The following is a 17111-nucleotide window of genomic DNA, read 5'->3' on the forward strand; positions in this document are numbered from 1 at the left end:
GTTTAGTGTCCAGTATAAGTAATGATTAGAGTAAATCTCCAGAAGGGAATTTAACTCAATATAATGTCCTCTGAAGTCATGGCAACCAGGTTGTGTGTGAGAGAGAGTGTGATGAAAAATTGAGAGCAACTTTTTGTTCAGTGTTTAACCATTTGCGTAGTTAAACGTGAATGTAATGTAAAAACACTGTTTAAGGATTTAGAGGTGGCCTCAGTCCTAAAACAGAGGCAAGTTGCATGTGTAGTGGAGGAAATATCTAACACCATGTAACAATCCCTCCCCAATAGGTATTCTGTCTTTCCGGCAGGTTTTTCAAAGTAAAGTAAATATTTATTTAATCTAAACAACAAATAACTTTACTTTTAAATATCGGTGGGAATTAAAGTTAACCAATCATTAAAAATGTAAACCCTTTTAAGAATTAAATCCTATTGTCAAGAAATCTGACATCAGTCTAGTTCAGGGATGGTTTATTTATAATTTATAATTGACCTTTTGCCACATGGAAGATTAGCCCTGATCTCTGGGTTGAAGTATTCAGAGGTCATACATGTAACTCAACAGTTTATAGGACATGATACTCAATCTTTTCTATTCAACTCAGAGGTGGAGGATATGAGTGTTAAATCTCACCATATAACTAGACTAAATAAATATTCAATAACAGATTCTTAACTGTTTAGAACAAAAGTCTCAACAAGGCAATATTAGAAATGAAGGGTAAAAATACCAGTTTATTGAAATATCCAAAGTAGAAAATACAGCCAGTAAGTCATGTGACACACAGCTGATGTGTGGGAGCTACTGATAAGCAGACCAACTCAACGGTGAATGGGAGCTCTATCTCTTATATCCAAGATATCCAAGCAGAACACAGACACTTTACATTTACATATCCATTTAATCACCATGGTGTCTTTTCACATGACAATTGAGCCACCTTGACTTGTCTACTTCCTCCACTGAGACCATCAGACCTACACACATCAAAGGAGAGACCGTGTTTAGACTTCAGAGTGGTGGGACTGTCCCTAACTGATGAGGTTTCAACCTAGGTGATTAATTCATTTACAGATAATCAAAGAGCAGAATATACATAGAGTGATGACATTTAGTCTTGGGAAAACCTATTGTCTCGAGGGTGTGATCTGACTGTCTTACACATGTATACAATAATCATTTTTAACTTTTTTTTTTGTCAGTCTAGGTTCAGGTTAAAAAAAATACAGGCCCCTTTCCCGAGTTTCGGCACAAAAATGTGGGGACTAGCAGTGTGCAGAGTAAAACAACTGCACATCGGACTGACTTCAGACTTGGTGGTTGTGCTAAAGGGGAACAAGGAACTAAACTGGTGCTTTTTCTCAAAGAATGTACAGCTGAACCAACAGCTGTGACAAAAGGAAGGGGAACTGTCGCCGTGAAACTGCTGGACCAACGAGTCATGTGGGTCATGAGCTTTTACGAGCGTCCCACGTTGTGCCACATAAAAATTCTCTTTGTCCCTCATTTCAGTTCATTTCAGTCAAAAACTTATAATCAAAACAAGAAAATACATTTATCTCCAGACAAAATATGACTATATAATATCAATATGTTTTAATTCCTTTGCAGCTGTTCCACAGGTCCACACGCTTAACTTAACATTTCATAATTGGTGAAAAGTTTAGTTACCTTTCACGAAGCAAGGTCACAAATTGTTCTGTAAAGGTTCAGTTATAAAAAAATAAAACCATACAACAGCCACAAAGGCCAGTCTGAATAAATAAATTACTATTCTGTCGCTTTTTTAAAAATGTCAACAGCAGATGTTAAATTGATCAGAAGGGTGTGGGACAGCGTCTCTTTAAAATCCTTGAATCAACTTTGAGTTCAAATGCACCTTTACCGACATACACAATCCCCTGTATTTATCTGCTTAAGACAACTTGGAAGGACACCTGAGAGATTAAATGGATTAAACCCATGCCACTTGCCTCAGCTCTCTTTAGTCTGAAGAATTAAATGCCCATGTTTCTTCTTTGCAGCAGTCAAAGAGTCTTTTCTTTTGAACTGGACAACCGTCCCAGCCACAACTGAGTCAGCAAAATAGGAAACACTGGGATATCACTTCCTGCTGGACTTATTTTTGATGGTTCAGCAAGAAACACTGTTTTGCTGGAATACATGAAGTGTTTCCTCCTTTTATTTCCCCCTTTCTTTTTTCTCATGTTTTGAATTCTTGTGTTCAACATCAGTGGCCATGGCTTCAGAACAAGCTCGGCTGCACAGATGCGTGCAGAGTCGCCGCTCCACCATCAATTGTCTCTCAAAGTGTGTAGAAGACACCAAAACTTTGCCATTTTCTCAGGAGAAAAGGGTCAAAGCATGGAGCTCGCTGGAGAACCTTGATCCTTGCACCAAAACAGAGAAAAAACTTGAATGGCAGCAGAGCATCAGCATTAATGTTGGAGGGAAGGTGTTTCATATCCCCAAACACTGTGCCATTAAATATCCCAACACCCGCATCGGCTCATTGGTCCTCTGCAGGGACAGAACGAAACTCCAGACTCTGTGTGACGACTACTCCGTTTGCAAGAATGAGTTTTTCTTTGACCGCGATCCCGCTTTCTTCCACCATGTCTGCCATTTCTACACAAGTGGCGTGCTGTGGGTCATACAGGAAATGTGTCCCATCAACTTTGAGGAGGAACTTGCGTACTGGGGTCTGAACCTGAAGGACACTCAGCGCTGCTGCTGGATAGTGTTCGAGGAGAAGGTGGATGAGTTGAAAGACAACCTAAAGGTGGAGAGTGAGCTCATGGCTGAGATTCAGGTAAAGTACAATGACGAGACCTTCAAGGACATGATGTTTGGTGACGTGAGGAAGACTCTGTGGAATATTGTAGAGAATCCCTACTCTTCAGCAGTGGCAAAGGTTGTCGGTGTGCTCTCTAATCTTTTTGTGCTCCTCTCTATCATGGCAATGACTCTCGACTCTGTGGAGGAACTCCAAATATATACAATTAATGGGAAAACATACGTGCAATGGGTGGAAATCATCACCATTGTGTTCTTTACCGTTGAATATTTATTACGCCTTTTAACCACTCCTGATGTCATGATGTTTTTGATGAGTGGACTCAACTTTGTGGACATGGTGGCAGTAATGCCTTATTTCTTGCAGATCATTTTTGATGCCTTTACTAACACTGAGGACGTGAACACACAGGAAGACCTCAGGACCATGGCTCGGGTCAGCAATCTCGGGCATGTCCTCAAGATGGTCAAGTTGCTGAGGGTCTTTCGAATTTTGAAGCTGGCTCGACACTCGACCGGCATGAGAGCGTTTGGATTCACTCTGCGGCAATGTTACCAGCAGGCCTCTTGCATTTTCCTTTTTATTGCCATGGGAATCTTCACATTCTCAGCACTCCTTCATTCAGCCGAGAGGGAAACTGAAGGATCCCCCATCAGCAGTATCCCATACGCCTGGTGGTGGGCTGCTGTAAGTATCAGAGGCAGAATAGCCTCTTGAATGTAAATGTTATATTATTCTGTGTTTGTGGTTATACAATTGACACCAGTGTAATGTTTTGCTGTGGCAGCCTATCTGTTTCAAAGTTGTAAAGATATAGACAAATGGCACTTTTCCACTAACTCGACTCGGCACGGCACGGCATAGTTGCCGGCGATCGTGACTGACTCAGTTCAGTGATTGTGTCAGACGGAGTCTATGCTGAAAACAACTGCTTTACAATGTCAGACGTAAAACAAAGTCGCGGCACTTTCATGCAGCTGTTCTGTGATGACTCCGCCCACATTGAGTCGAGATGAGGCGAGGCAGTACTGTGGTGGAAGAGCACCAATAGTCTTCAAGTTGCAAAACAGAGGCCCCATTCTGTCTCTGAATTGGCCCACAGCAACACTGAGACATGTTTGGACCACTCAAACATGTACCTGCATGTCTGAGACTCCGACATTGACAGACATATTATTATCAGCAGCAGCTGGAGGTAGAGAAGCGATTAGAGCTCCTGTAGTTCCACATCATTATCTTTGCAAAAAAATAATTTCAGACAACGGTTGGATTTAAGGAAGTATTTTCCAAAATATAGATGACGTTTGTCTCGATGGAAACACTAATAAACATGTGGTTAATCACTCCACAGCGGTTACTATGGAGCGGTTATATTACCCCTCTCCTCCTCGTCACATGATGATGTTTGACTCTTTGTGCTACACTTTGTCCTTTGCTCTCCTGTGTTTTACAGGAGAGTGAGAACATCCACAAAAACTGATTCATAATTGCACTTTTCTCACTCAGGTCAGCATCTCTACGGTGGGCTACGGCGATGTGGTTCCTGTCACGATCCTGGGCCGCGTGGTGGCCTTTGGCTGCATTTCGTTTGGTATCATCTTGAATGGCATGCCCATCTCCTTCCTCTTTAACAAGTTCTCTGATTACTATGCCAAGCTGAAGTCCCAGGAGTGCAACGCTACCACAGTGCAGCGACACTTTCAGCTGAGGAAGCGACTGCGGCACAGAATGGACCTGTGCTTCCATCCGCCAGATGAAGACACCCGTACAACCAGCATCTGCACTGACTGACCTTAAACGGATATAGGGATTTATGGAGGGAGTTGCTTGATAGGGATGTCCCGATACAACTTTTTCACTCCCAATACGATATCGATATTGCAGCCTTGAGTATTGGCCAATACCGATATCGATCTGATACAATATCAGCACGAATCATATATACTTTAATTACTTATTTTGTAGTGTGGAATGTTAGAATAGGCTTGATCAAGTGATATTACTTAAACAGCTTGCCTCAGGATGAGCTAGCATGGTGCTAACGGCTTGCTCCCTGTGCGGTTTCGTAGCCTCTGATTTCAGAGGTTAAAGAAAAATGTTTAACCTCTGAAATAGCAGTAGCACACACACGCTGTTGTTGTGATCATGTGGGCTCTACATGCATCCAACACGCAGAGCCCACGTGATCACAACTAGCGCTGCTGGATAGAAGTGCTGGAGCGGAATGTACTGCTTGTATCGTAGCGCTTATATCGGAGGTTTTAGAGGCAGTCCCAAAAAACCGATACTTTTAGCTGATATCGGACCAATATCCAATATCATTATTGGATCGGGGCATAACCTATTGCTTGGTGAACTTCAGCGCTTTCCGTATGATTGATTGTCTCTGTTCTCTGTTGGATACAGATAACAGAATTCGCTTTTCCACTACATTGTCCCAGCCCGACTCCAGATAGTACCTGATCCTTTTTTTTAGTACCTGCTCTGCAAGGTTCCGATACTATGTGTGACGTCGTCAGACTGCTGTCACTGGAAGAGTCAAGAATCAAACTGGACAATTCTGAACTGTAGATTGATTAAAAAGACCTAAAAATCATAAAAACTTGCGTTAATCGCCAACGTTTAGCAAGGAAATGTTAGTGCTGTCAGTTTAACGTGTTATTAACAGTATTAACGCAAACCCATTTTAACTGTGTCAATTTTTTTTTATCATGAGATTAACGTCCTTTTTGGCAGAGCAAACTTTGTAGTTTTTTCACATGCTGTAGCAACAACTAGTAACATTAGAAAAACTACAACACCACACTAGATCTAGCTAAACCGGAAATAAAACAACAGGCTCATGAGCCGGCCAGAGAGTTTTAGGCTTATGTTAAGTTTTGAGTGGATGGCGAGCGATGTGAGCTTTTCCGTCTCCAAGCGGGCTCTCCGTATCCAACGCAGCCTTTAGCTCGGATTATCTTATTACAGCAACAACACATTAAACCACGGCACTTTATTCACAGCACTGCAGGGTGATACACAGCATATCCATAGTTCTTGGTATAGATGGGCTCTCCTGCCACAAAGCAGGATTAGCATGATTGTCATGATATGTTTTCTGACTTATTTGTTTTGCCTCCACCTTCTTCTTAAGATCTGGGTGTATGAGATCAAGAGTACATCTCAATTTTCTCCCCATCAGCATCTCAGCAGGAGACAAGCCCGTTGTTGACTGTGGAGTGATACGATAGCTTTGTCTCTACTGTATCACCACTACCCCTTTTCATGAGCTCTTTTAAAGTTTGCACCGCTCGTTCAGCTAAACCGTTAGAAGATGGTGATACGGTGCTGATGTCACATGTGTTATTCCATTTCTTGTCATGAACTCTCTGGTTTGTTCACTGACAAAACACTGTGCATTGTCTGAGACAATCATCTCTGGGATTCCATGTGTGCTAAAAACTGTTTCTAAGACAGTTTATTGTGGTTGCTGAAGTGGATGAAGTCACAGGGTGGTAGACCTCTAACCATTTTGAATGAGCATCCACAATCACTAAGAACAGTTTTCCCATGAAAGGACCCGCATAGTCTATGTGCAGCCTTCTCCATGGTTTTTCAAGCCACTCCCATGGATGGAGTGGTGTACAGGCAGGTACCTTTCTGTTTTCCTTTTTCTCTATGTCCATGTCCATATTTGGCCACCACATGTAGCCTCTGGCCAGGCCTTTCATGTGGCTCATTCCTGGGTGTGACTGATGTAACTGGAATATAGTTATAGTTATAGTTACTGTCCAGATTTTCAGGCCATCCTCTGAGGACATACTCACGGACTCTTGAAAGTAAAGGATCCTTAGATGTCCACTGCTGCAGCTGTTCTGATGTCCTCAGAGGGCTCTGTTCTTGCTCCAGCATCAACACCTGTTCCTCTGGTTCTGTATCCTTGGGTTTCTCCGGCAGAGGCAGTCGACTGAGAGCATCAGCATTACCATGGTCTTTACCTGCCCTGTAAAGTATGACATACTCGTACGTTCTCAACAGCACCGCCCATCTCATTATTCTTTGAGACGCCATCTGTGGAACAGCCTTCATCTCATTTAATAATCTTATCAATGGCTAATGATCTGTACAAATTACAAACTTTCTGCCATACAGATACTTGTGAAAATACTGCACTCCAAAAATAACAGCTAATCCCTCTTTGTCCAGTTTGGAATAGTTCTTTTCGGCAGCAGTGAGTGTGCGTGAAGCAAAACCTATAGGCTTCTCATCACCATCCGCCATACGGGGAGCTAGCACTGCTCCAACTCCATACGGGGAAGCATCACAGGAGAGTATCAGTTCTTTCTTTTCGTTGTAATGCACCAGCAATCTGCTTGATTGTATTAGTTCTTTTGACTCTGTGAAGGCTTTTTCTTGCTCTTGCCCCCACACCCATGGTTCATCTTTTCAGAGTAACTTATGCATAGGTGCCATTACAGTCGACACTTTAGGCAGAAACTTATTATAAAAGTTCAACAGTCGCAAATAAGCTTTAAGCTCAGTCACTGATGTAGGTGGGGGAGCATTCTGCACTGCTTTCCCCTTGGCTGGCAGTGGATGCAACCCTGTCCTGTCCACTTTGTGTCCCAAGAATGTCAGTCTCCATGAACTGGCACTTTCTCCTTTTTAGGCATAGTCCGGCATTTTGCAGTCGTTGCAGCACTTGATCCAGTGTCTGCAGATGATCTTTGTCGTTGTAGAACCTGATAATGTAATAAATCCCTGATAATGTAATAACCCCGATAATGTAATAAAAATTTGCACTTGAGTCCACTGAAAATGTAATAAAACCTGATAATGTAATAACTTTCCGATAATGTAATAAAGTGCATTTCCCAATAATGTAATACACTTTTTACCAATAATGTAATAAAGTATTACATTAACGGGAGGTTATTACATTATCCCCCTACATAGAAAACACTCCCATATTACCCAGCGCCCACGTGCTCATATGTCACTTCACAACGGCATGAACTGTACGATCACATATAATGCTGCACAGCGTTAATAATAAAATAAAGCATCAGAAAAATGTATTCCAGTTTGTTTTCAAAGATCAAAATGGATGAGATTTACTGTATGTAATCTCCCTCCTCCCTTGCCTCACGAGTTATAGAGGTTATTCATTTACTTGTCAGCTATTCCCTTTATGCTAATATGTGTTTTGTCTCCATTCTTTTCTGCCACCTGCATACTTTGATACAGTTTATAGTGTGTATTCAAAGCATTCCGTCTCTTATCAATACTGCAATCGTACATGTATTATAGAGTTGAGAATAATAAATCGGAGGCAAATGTGGAATAGTCGAGGGCGTTTTATTTCACACACAACGGCAGATACAAGGTGCCGTAGAAGAGCATTAAAAACTAACACTTTAAATTACAGTTCAGTATCAAGACTGTGGGTAATACGTTTGTTAAAGTAATATTTTGGTTGTGCCATGTTGTTGTTGTTTTCAGCAATAACTTGGTAATAAGGGGAAATGTATGATTGTTCTACAGATAGACAAAGTTCCCTGTGACCATGATGTAGATATAATTACATAATTGTCTCAACAACACTTGCACTGTAAAACCAGCACAACCTCAGCACTCCTGTCAGTATTCAGTACATTTACATTAAGTCTGTTTAATCTGTAGTGATGGAAGCCTCACACCAGCACACAAGAAGTGACCAGGATCAAGCCACTGGAGCATGAAACGCACTCTAGTGGGAGCAGAGACACTGGCAGCGTGGGTCCCCACGGGTACATTCGTAGCTGTGGCTATGACAGCACAAACAGGCACCGCCCAGCAGCAGCATTATCATTATTGCTATTCCTCACAGCAGCTCTGAGACATACCCACTGAATGTATTAATCAATTCTGTAGCTTCAGGAACATACACAGGGATACGGAGCTGCCGCTTAAAAGGTACGTTTTCAGTCCTCGTCTGCTATTTTAAAAAAAAAACACAACAAAAAACAAGTGTGTAAGTACGCGTAAAAGGGGAAGAAGTAAGTTTCCGTTTCAGAGTAACGGGATGCAGTACTAGGGTCAAAGGATCGAAGACGCGGAGAACTTCGTGAAATGACATTTTTATTGGGGCTTCACAAATGAAAAAGTACTTGATCTTTTTGTCACTTCACAGCACCGAATTATCTTTAACATCAGGGCTTCGAAAAGATTGTTGAAAAAACTGAGTTTGTTTGAAGAAGTACAATCACAGACTTTTGTGGACTGGAGGAGGAAATGTGTGGTCGTTGTAGACGATGTAGCGTCCGTGTGCGGCTGCTATTCAATAATACATTAGATAGTAATGAACACGGAGCTTTATTCTCATATTATGTATTATTCTTGTAATATTACGACTTTTTTCTTGTAATATGACGACTTTACTCTCGTACAATTGCGACTTTATTATCATTTTACGACTTTATTCGCGTAAAATAACAACTTTATTCCCGCAATATGACGACTTTATTCTCGTGATATTGCGACTTTATTCTCGAAAGATTTAAAAAGGGAAATCAATGAATAAAAATCTCTTCCCTTTGGCCCTAATACTCCGTCGTAGTATCCTCCATGTATATTAATTTTCATTAAATTTTCGATTTAATATACAGGAGTATATATAGTCTTCAAGCCAACACATACAGTAACTATGTCTGCGTGGATGTAGTCAAACACGGTAAAGAGCAGTGTAAAACTAAAGGTTTTCTTTGAAGGAAGTGGCTTTGACACCGATGTTGTTGTCAATTTAATTTTTTTCAATCTCAACTTCCTCTATGGTTGTGGGAATGAGACCTGTGTCTCAGATCCACTGTCTGATGATTGAACAACACGTTTATCTCTGGACTTGTTTTATTATTCATTTTTTTGGCTGTCTGGCCCTTTAAGATTTGACACACACATTCATTGACATAATGCATTCCCTAGAACCCTTGCCCTAACCTTAACCATTACAACTAAGTGCCTAACAGAATTCAAACCCTAACCCGAAAACCACATCTTAACCACATCTTAACCACATCTCCTGTGAAAAAGCCATTTGGAACGTGAGGACCAGCCAAAATGTCCTCAATTTCTCAAAATTGTCCTCAATTTCTCAAAATTGTCCTCACTTCCTTAGGTGTATAAGTTTTTTGGTCCTCACAAAGACCCATAAAAGTAAACACACACATAGATTCATCATCATCATCATCATCACACAATAGAACCATGGAAATGTCAGGTTTGTCATGTATATTCACCACACTCTGTTAAATCCTACAAATAGAGGAGTGTTTCATGGGCGTGGACTGTACACTCACGTATAACACACAGTACAATGCACTTAAAGCAGGACTTTATGTTTATTAAACCGCCACAGGCCAATCTTGGTCTCATCTATAAAATGTATTCCAATTTTTACATGCCTCACCAGTTATAAAGGTTATTCATTTACTTGTCAGCTATTTCCTTATTCCATTATTTTCTGCCACCTGCATACATTTATACAGTTTATAGTAGGGGTTGGAACAGTTCACAAAAGCCACGGTTTGGTTCATTTTGCGGTTTTGGGTCACGGTTTTCTGGTGGGTTGTTTTTTTTTTCTATTTTTTTTACACTCATACCATACCATGTATCAGCTCTATAGCCTAATAATTAGATTTTTTTTTTTTTCTTAAGAACATGTCATGCAATCTTGCAAAAACTGAAATAATGAGGCAGCTTCATTAGGGGTTAAGTAACAATCCAGACATTTTGAAACAGTAAGAGGAGAGACGTTGCTGCATTTACACGTTTATATATTTATTCCATTCTGTCACTGCTTGTGTCAGTGCTTCAGAAAGAAAGGGGGGCGTGGCAGAAAATAATAGAGAACCACTGCTACAATTCTGATTGGGAAGAGACCACGCTTGAGTTTATATATCGTTTCGTTTACAAGTTATTGAACCGGAATGTCCGAACCTGTCGATATCTTTCCAACTTTACCGAACTGTGATGTCTCCGCAGATGCGGCAGCACATTTGAAGTGTTGCCGCCAGCATAAGTAACGCGTGTTGTGCAGTGCTTGCATACAGTTTCAGTTTTGTCCACCAACTTTTTTACCGCTGTCGTCATAGGTTACAGTAAATCCGAAATGCTCCCACACAAGAGAGCGAAACGATGCTGCCTGCACATCCACCAACTCTGGGGCGCCGGTCTTCTCTTGACATGTTTGCAACTGACGGGAAAAAGACTTCACGCTACGTTGCGTGTCATAAACCGAACGGTACGCACGTGTCCCGAACCGTGACAAGCATACCGAACGGGACGGGATTTTTGAATGAACCTTTCCACCCCTAGTTTATAGTGTTTATAGTCTCCTATCAATACATTTTTATTTAACAATGTTGCAAATGAAGAGCAAAATGTTTGTGACCACTTACAGTTCAGTAATAAGACTGTGGTAATAACTTTTACTACAGTAATATTTACTGTTATTTAATATTTAACATGCCATGTTGTTGTTATTTAGTAATCACAAGTAATAGCTTGGTAATGACAAAGGTGGGTCATATTATTAAATCTAAATTCTACAGATGGACACTTTCACATCTATATCAAGATGTGGATGTTGAACATCACTTTTATAGCTGTAAAGCTGGTGTTATTTATATGATATTATTACACTGGTATGAAACTCAGCATGACGTCGACCTGTAAATGATTGAATAAAGGTTGTTCTAGCTGACAGATGGGTCACACTGTACGTTCACAGGACTGCATGAAGTATCTCGTCTGTTTGAAAAGTAAGAAAAGGAGGAAACACCGGTGTCGCAGTGAATGTTGCAAAAATACAGTATACGACAGTGTTACGGCCTCTGCCGTATTGGTTTGCTGTTTGTGTGGTGTATTTTGTTTCCCCATAAACGTATTTTAACAGTGGTTAACTGGATAATTGTTTGTGGGCAGGGTTTAATGGGGAATATACTGATTTACATGCAATTTGTTTAAACAGATAAGCATCTGGTTTTATGTTACTACCATCTACCCCGTGGTCGTATCAACAGGAAGCAGCTGTTCACGTGAACGCCATTTAAAATAAAACCACAAGCCATTTCCATTTGACACAGGCCTCAACAGGATGGACAAATGAACACGACTCTTTCTGACCCTATAACCGATACTAATCATCAAACTACTGTAAACTACAAACTACAGTGTGCACAGTTCTAATATTCTGGATCTTTTCCTTAACTACTATTACAGAAAATGTCACTAAAATGATTTTTTTTGCTGATTAGAAATGTGTTTGGTTTTTTTTCTCTGCAGAGATTCAAGGATGAAGAGAATCAGATGTAGAACATTCTGGCTGGCAGCCGGTCTTGGTGTGTTGGTCCTCAGTCTCTGTAGGAATTATAGTGACCAAATAAAAAACCTTCACAAATGGGAAAACATAAACAAACGCATCTATGATGATGAGAGACAAGAGCAGGACAGTCAAATTAGACAAGAACCCCCGAGCCATTATGTCTTCCCCTGGCCAAATTGTCAAGAAAATACATCTGCTGCGAACGTCACAGATTTCAGCTCTCTTCCTGGTCATATTAAAGACTTTCTGTACTATCGACACTGTCGGCATTTCCCCATGCTACTGGACGTTCCAGACAAATGTGGAGGAGCGAATAAATCTGCAGATGTCTTCCTCCTTCTTGTCATTAAGAGCTCCCCCGGAAACTACGAACGCAGAGAGGTACTGCGCAAAACCTGGGCTAAAGAGAGGCTACACAATGGTAAGAAGATTCACAGGGTCTTCATCTCAGGAACAACTGATACTGGTTTTGAAAAACTGAGACAGAACAAACTACTTGAAATGGAGCATCGTGAGTACAATGACATTCTCCAATGGGACTTTGTGGACACATTCTTCAACCTCACACTGAAGCAGATACTCTTCCTCGAATGGATGGAGAGGAACTGTCCAAATGCTCGCTTCTTGCTGAACGGTGATGATGATGTTTTTGCCAACACAGACAACATGGTGGAGTATCTCCAAAGCTTCAAGGACAATGATGGAAGCAAACACCTCTTTGCCGGCCATTTGATACAGAATGTTGGACCCATCAGAAACCCACATAGCAAATATTTTATCCCTGTTCAAGTGCAAGAGTCAAATTCATACCCCCCTTATTGTGGTGGTGGGGGCTTCCTCCTGTCTGGCTATACAGCTATGGTCATATACAACATGTCTCAGTCCATTCCCATTCTTCCCATTGATGATGTTTACATGGGGATGTGCCTGGCCAAAGCAGGACTTAAGCCTTTTTACCATATGGGTGTGAAGACTGCCGGAATGAATATTCCCTCCAAAAAAGTGGATAAATATGACCCTTGCTATTATAAAGACATGTTATTGGTGCACAGATTCCTTCCAGGTGGCATATTTCTTATGTGGCAAAGAATACATGACTCCAAACTGAAATGTTAATATTTCAGTGTTTAGTAGCATGAGGGGGCAGTATGCTGCACACAGTTAATCAACTCTAGGGTTGGTATCAGGTCAGAGGCGCATAGCAATTTAACATGACATGCACTAAGAATGTGTGCAGGTTGCACCTGACAAGATAAAGTTCATCATTCTAATAATAAATCCAGCCTAAATATTTCTTTCTTTATACTAGTTGACAATGACACCTTTTTGACACCAGTTTACAACCAAAAGGGTTGGTTGGGGTTGCTTTGAATAGTTTAAGCAAGCAAACAAATATTCATTTGCATACAGCAAGCTGAAGCTGAATGAAAAGAATTTGCAGGCAACAAAAAAAACTAACCCCACCATTAACGCAAAAAAAACCTCAACACAGGCCTATGGAAATGCCAGGCAACGTTAGAGAGAGAGGAACCAACAAAGAGGAGCACGGAGACTAATTACTCAAGGGAACATTGGATAATTGGGGCACAAGTGAAAAACATCCAGGCAGACAGTCACATAAGTGATGATCAGAAGTAAAAATTAGCAACAGACATGTGATAAGAAACAACAAATGAACAGGAGAGAGCAGGATATATAAAGATCAACATAGTAACGTTTGCTTTAGCTCAGTGATTTATATTCAGTGGTTTTATGTTAAGTTAAGTAAGTTAAGTAAGACTTGGGCAAATGTTCTGTACGTACACTCAACAAAAATATAAACACCGCATTTATTGTCCCCATTTTCCATGAATAGAAGCAAAATATGCAAACTAAAGATTCATTTCTCTTAGATTTGTGTGACAAATGTGTTAGATTCTGTAGTAATGTGCACTACAGTCATCCATCCACCTGACATCAGTGATTCAGATAAAGATGCTGATGGAAGAGCGTGGTTATTGTTCATGTGAGCCTTGGACTGCTCACAATAAAAGGCCACACTAAAATTTGCAAAACCTTTATTAGACACTTAACTAAAGTGTCACTCTTACGACTGTCTCTAGGGCAGCAACAAAACATGGGTAAGGCACACGTGACGTGAAATAAGACGAGTGTTGATACAAGTTTAACGTGCAATGAAGTGTGGAAGTGGGTGTCAGTGTCTGGTGTGACTGCACTGTTGATCATCTTAAATCTTACACCTCTTTCCTTGATTTCATAGAAAATGGTAGCAAAAACAAAAGTGTTGCATCTATATTTTTTGCGTGTCAGTGTAGATCTGTACAGACCTTTTTTAAATAATGCGTTCTGTGTATTACATGATTATATCATTTTTGTCAGCTTGACTCCTAGTTGAATATTGTTTCAAAAAACACCAATGACCAAATTTCAGTTTGCTTACTGACTTCACTTTTTTTAAATTATTATTTTAAAATTAGGGACAGCACACATCAATGAACATTCACGTGTAAATATGCCAAATATAAATTATTATAAATTATATCATATATGTACATATATATGTATATATATATCTATATATACATAATACGGTCAGACATGAATGTGAACTACAGCGTGACTGGTGGGTGGAGGATAACAAAGACAAGGTGGTGAAGTTAGTTGTAGAGTTAAAACTTTGACTTGTGCAGGGATATTATAATGCCATGCACACAGGCTTACAAAAAACAATTACTCAGGGTTTAGTAAGACAGATGCTGTCTTATTCTTTTGTCTGTTATTTTATTTTATTTACTATTCTTTTGTCTCGACATTCAGATGAAGGCATGAGTGGTAATGTGTAGATTTTTTTATATTTGATATGCAAAGTTCGATTTTTATACAAATGTTACTCTAACAGAACCACTGTTGAGATGTTTTGCAGGAATCAAAGCATATATCATCAGTTATGTACAACAATCACACAACCAAATATCAATCATCAGTACTATAGGCCATTCTTCAAAATAAAAGTTGGTATTTTTTCTTTTTCAATGTCTACTGAATAAACTTGTCTACAGTTTGTGTCTCCTTATTATACATAAGGTTAGTATTTTGTTGTTGGAAATCACCTATTTTATGACAGCAGATTAATTTAATTTATACATTTTCTTTTATAGTACATGCTGTTGTATACTGTTGCATATCATATACAGTATAGTATGTATATATACTGTATATATATGTATATATATGTATATATATATATATATATATATGTATATGTTGACACAACTTAAGTTGCACTGCTGGGATTAGTTATGAATTCTAAACTATGAACAACCACTTACGCTTAAGTGATTTTAGTTGTACAGTTCCTGTAAAACTAGCTCACTGTTAGCCGTCTTTATTGATGTTCATGGGGGTTCGAATCCTAAAGGGAAAAAAAACCTTATTTTTTTCTTCTTTTTTTTTTTAAACGGGAGTAGGGATAATTGTGCAGAAGTCACAAAATAGACCATTTTAATTTCATTTATGTTCATAAAAATGAGCCAAGCGAACTTTTAAATTTGACGTATTTCCAAATGTCATGAATTCAATCCTATTTAAAAAAAAATGTGAGTACTTTTTGCTCGGATATGTTTATATAGTTGATGAATATGAAAAGATCGCCTATATAGGTTGTGCTGAAAAAAAGGATCACTCTAGATGGCGCAGTCTTATATATAGGTTTTACATTTACATTTTTTGTTCCAATATGGAACCAAAAAGCATGTCAACTACACAGTTTCAGTTTGAGGTGAATATGCAGATGCAGCCTAACTTGTCTGTAGGTGTGAATATGAGTGTGAACGGTTGTTTGTTTGTGAATATTGACCCTGTTATAGGCTGGTGACCTGTTTACATTGCCTCTCCCCCAGTGTCAACAGGAAGCCAATCCAACTTCCCTGTGACTCTCATGGGACCAAGTAGTAGAGATTATGCATTGATTACAGATTACGTGTGAAGCTGGTGAATGTAGACAATGGTTTCCCTCTCGATATTTAAATAGTCATTCATATGAAATATATTTTTTTCCATGGTAGTAATGACAAATCCATTATGTGTGGTTTTAGGCAGCAGTAGAACCCTAGAGAGGGAGGAGGCGAAAGAAAAAGAAAAAAATAATATATTCTTCCATTGATATTTAACCGACTGCTTGAATTTCAATGCACATGCCTTTTCTGTTGAATATTGAGATTTGTTTTTAAAAGGTGTAAGCCAACAAAATACCTATGAAAGCTGAGCAAAAACAAAGCAAGCTTTTTTAACTGTAGCTAAATTGTCAAAAAAAATACCACATATATACTGTCACACACTGTCTTGTATGTAAAAATTTACCACAAGGGGGCACCACAACTCTTTTTCTTATGGCCTTAAACCAGTATGCCTCCTGGGCCAGAACCAGCTGACCTGAGGGTCCAATCCAGCTGGCAGGATGAATTTTTGAAAACTTCACATTGTGATTAGAATTCAGTTCCAGATACCTAAACGACAACCAACTAAATGTTTTGTCCCTTTGTAGATCCACTGTGATCTGTAAATTGTAATGCACATGTGTAAACTGAATTGCACTTATTTTTCTCACGAAGTGTCAGGTTGTTCATCATATGTTACTTCATTAAATGTAAAGCAAAGGGAAAACGCAGTTGGAGTTCTTGTTGTTTATAGGTTATTATGGTATGATTTTACTGGTCCGGCCCACTTGAGATCAAATTGTGCTGTATGTGGCCCCTGAACTAAAATGAGTTTGACACCCCTGGTTTAGGGACTTAGCATTGAGTAATGGTTACATATTTTTAAAATGTATCTTCGGTTTATCTGAATGCAGTGCAGCTTTCACCACTCATTAAACAACCACAACTTGATACACAGAGGCGATATGGAAACAATGTCATTAGATAGATGTTGTGGTTATGATTTATTTGCTTCCTGAGGTTACTTACAAACAGT

The 17111-nt window shown here is 39.6% G+C and overlaps 2 protein-coding genes across 3 annotated transcripts; both read left to right on the plus strand.

Moving 5' to 3' along the window:
* Positions 1–2008: 2008 nt before the first annotated feature.
* LOC131465185 (potassium voltage-gated channel subfamily V member 2-like) lies at positions 2009–6331 on the plus strand. 2 transcript variants are annotated; one of them, XM_058637584.1, is made up of 3 exons: positions 2009–2812; positions 3164–3484; positions 4304–6331. In XM_058637584.1, the coding sequence occupies exons 1-3, from the start codon at positions 2240–2242 to the stop codon at positions 4586–4588; spliced, it is 1179 nt and encodes a 392-aa protein (XP_058493567.1). In that variant the 5' UTR covers positions 2009–2239; the 3' UTR covers positions 4589–6331. The 2 variants fall into 2 exon arrangements, with proteins under 2 accessions (XP_058493567.1, XP_058493566.1); XM_058637583.1 differs by having other exon boundaries at positions 2009–3484.
* Positions 6332–8629: 2298 nt separating this feature from the next.
* On the plus strand, positions 8630–15168 carry LOC131465087 (N-acetyllactosaminide beta-1,3-N-acetylglucosaminyltransferase 3-like). The gene is made up of 2 exons (XM_058637414.1): positions 8630–8734; positions 12101–15168. The coding sequence occupies exon 2, from the start codon at positions 12111–12113 to the stop codon at positions 13254–13256; it is 1146 nt and encodes a 381-aa protein (XP_058493397.1). The 5' UTR covers positions 8630–8734; positions 12101–12110; the 3' UTR covers positions 13257–15168.
* Positions 15169–17111: the final 1943 nt, after the last annotated feature.

Source organism: Solea solea, chromosome 9 (assembly GCF_958295425.1).
Source record: "Solea solea chromosome 9, fSolSol10.1, whole genome shotgun sequence".
Lineage (NCBI taxonomy): Eukaryota > Metazoa > Chordata > Actinopteri > Pleuronectiformes > Soleidae > Solea > Solea solea.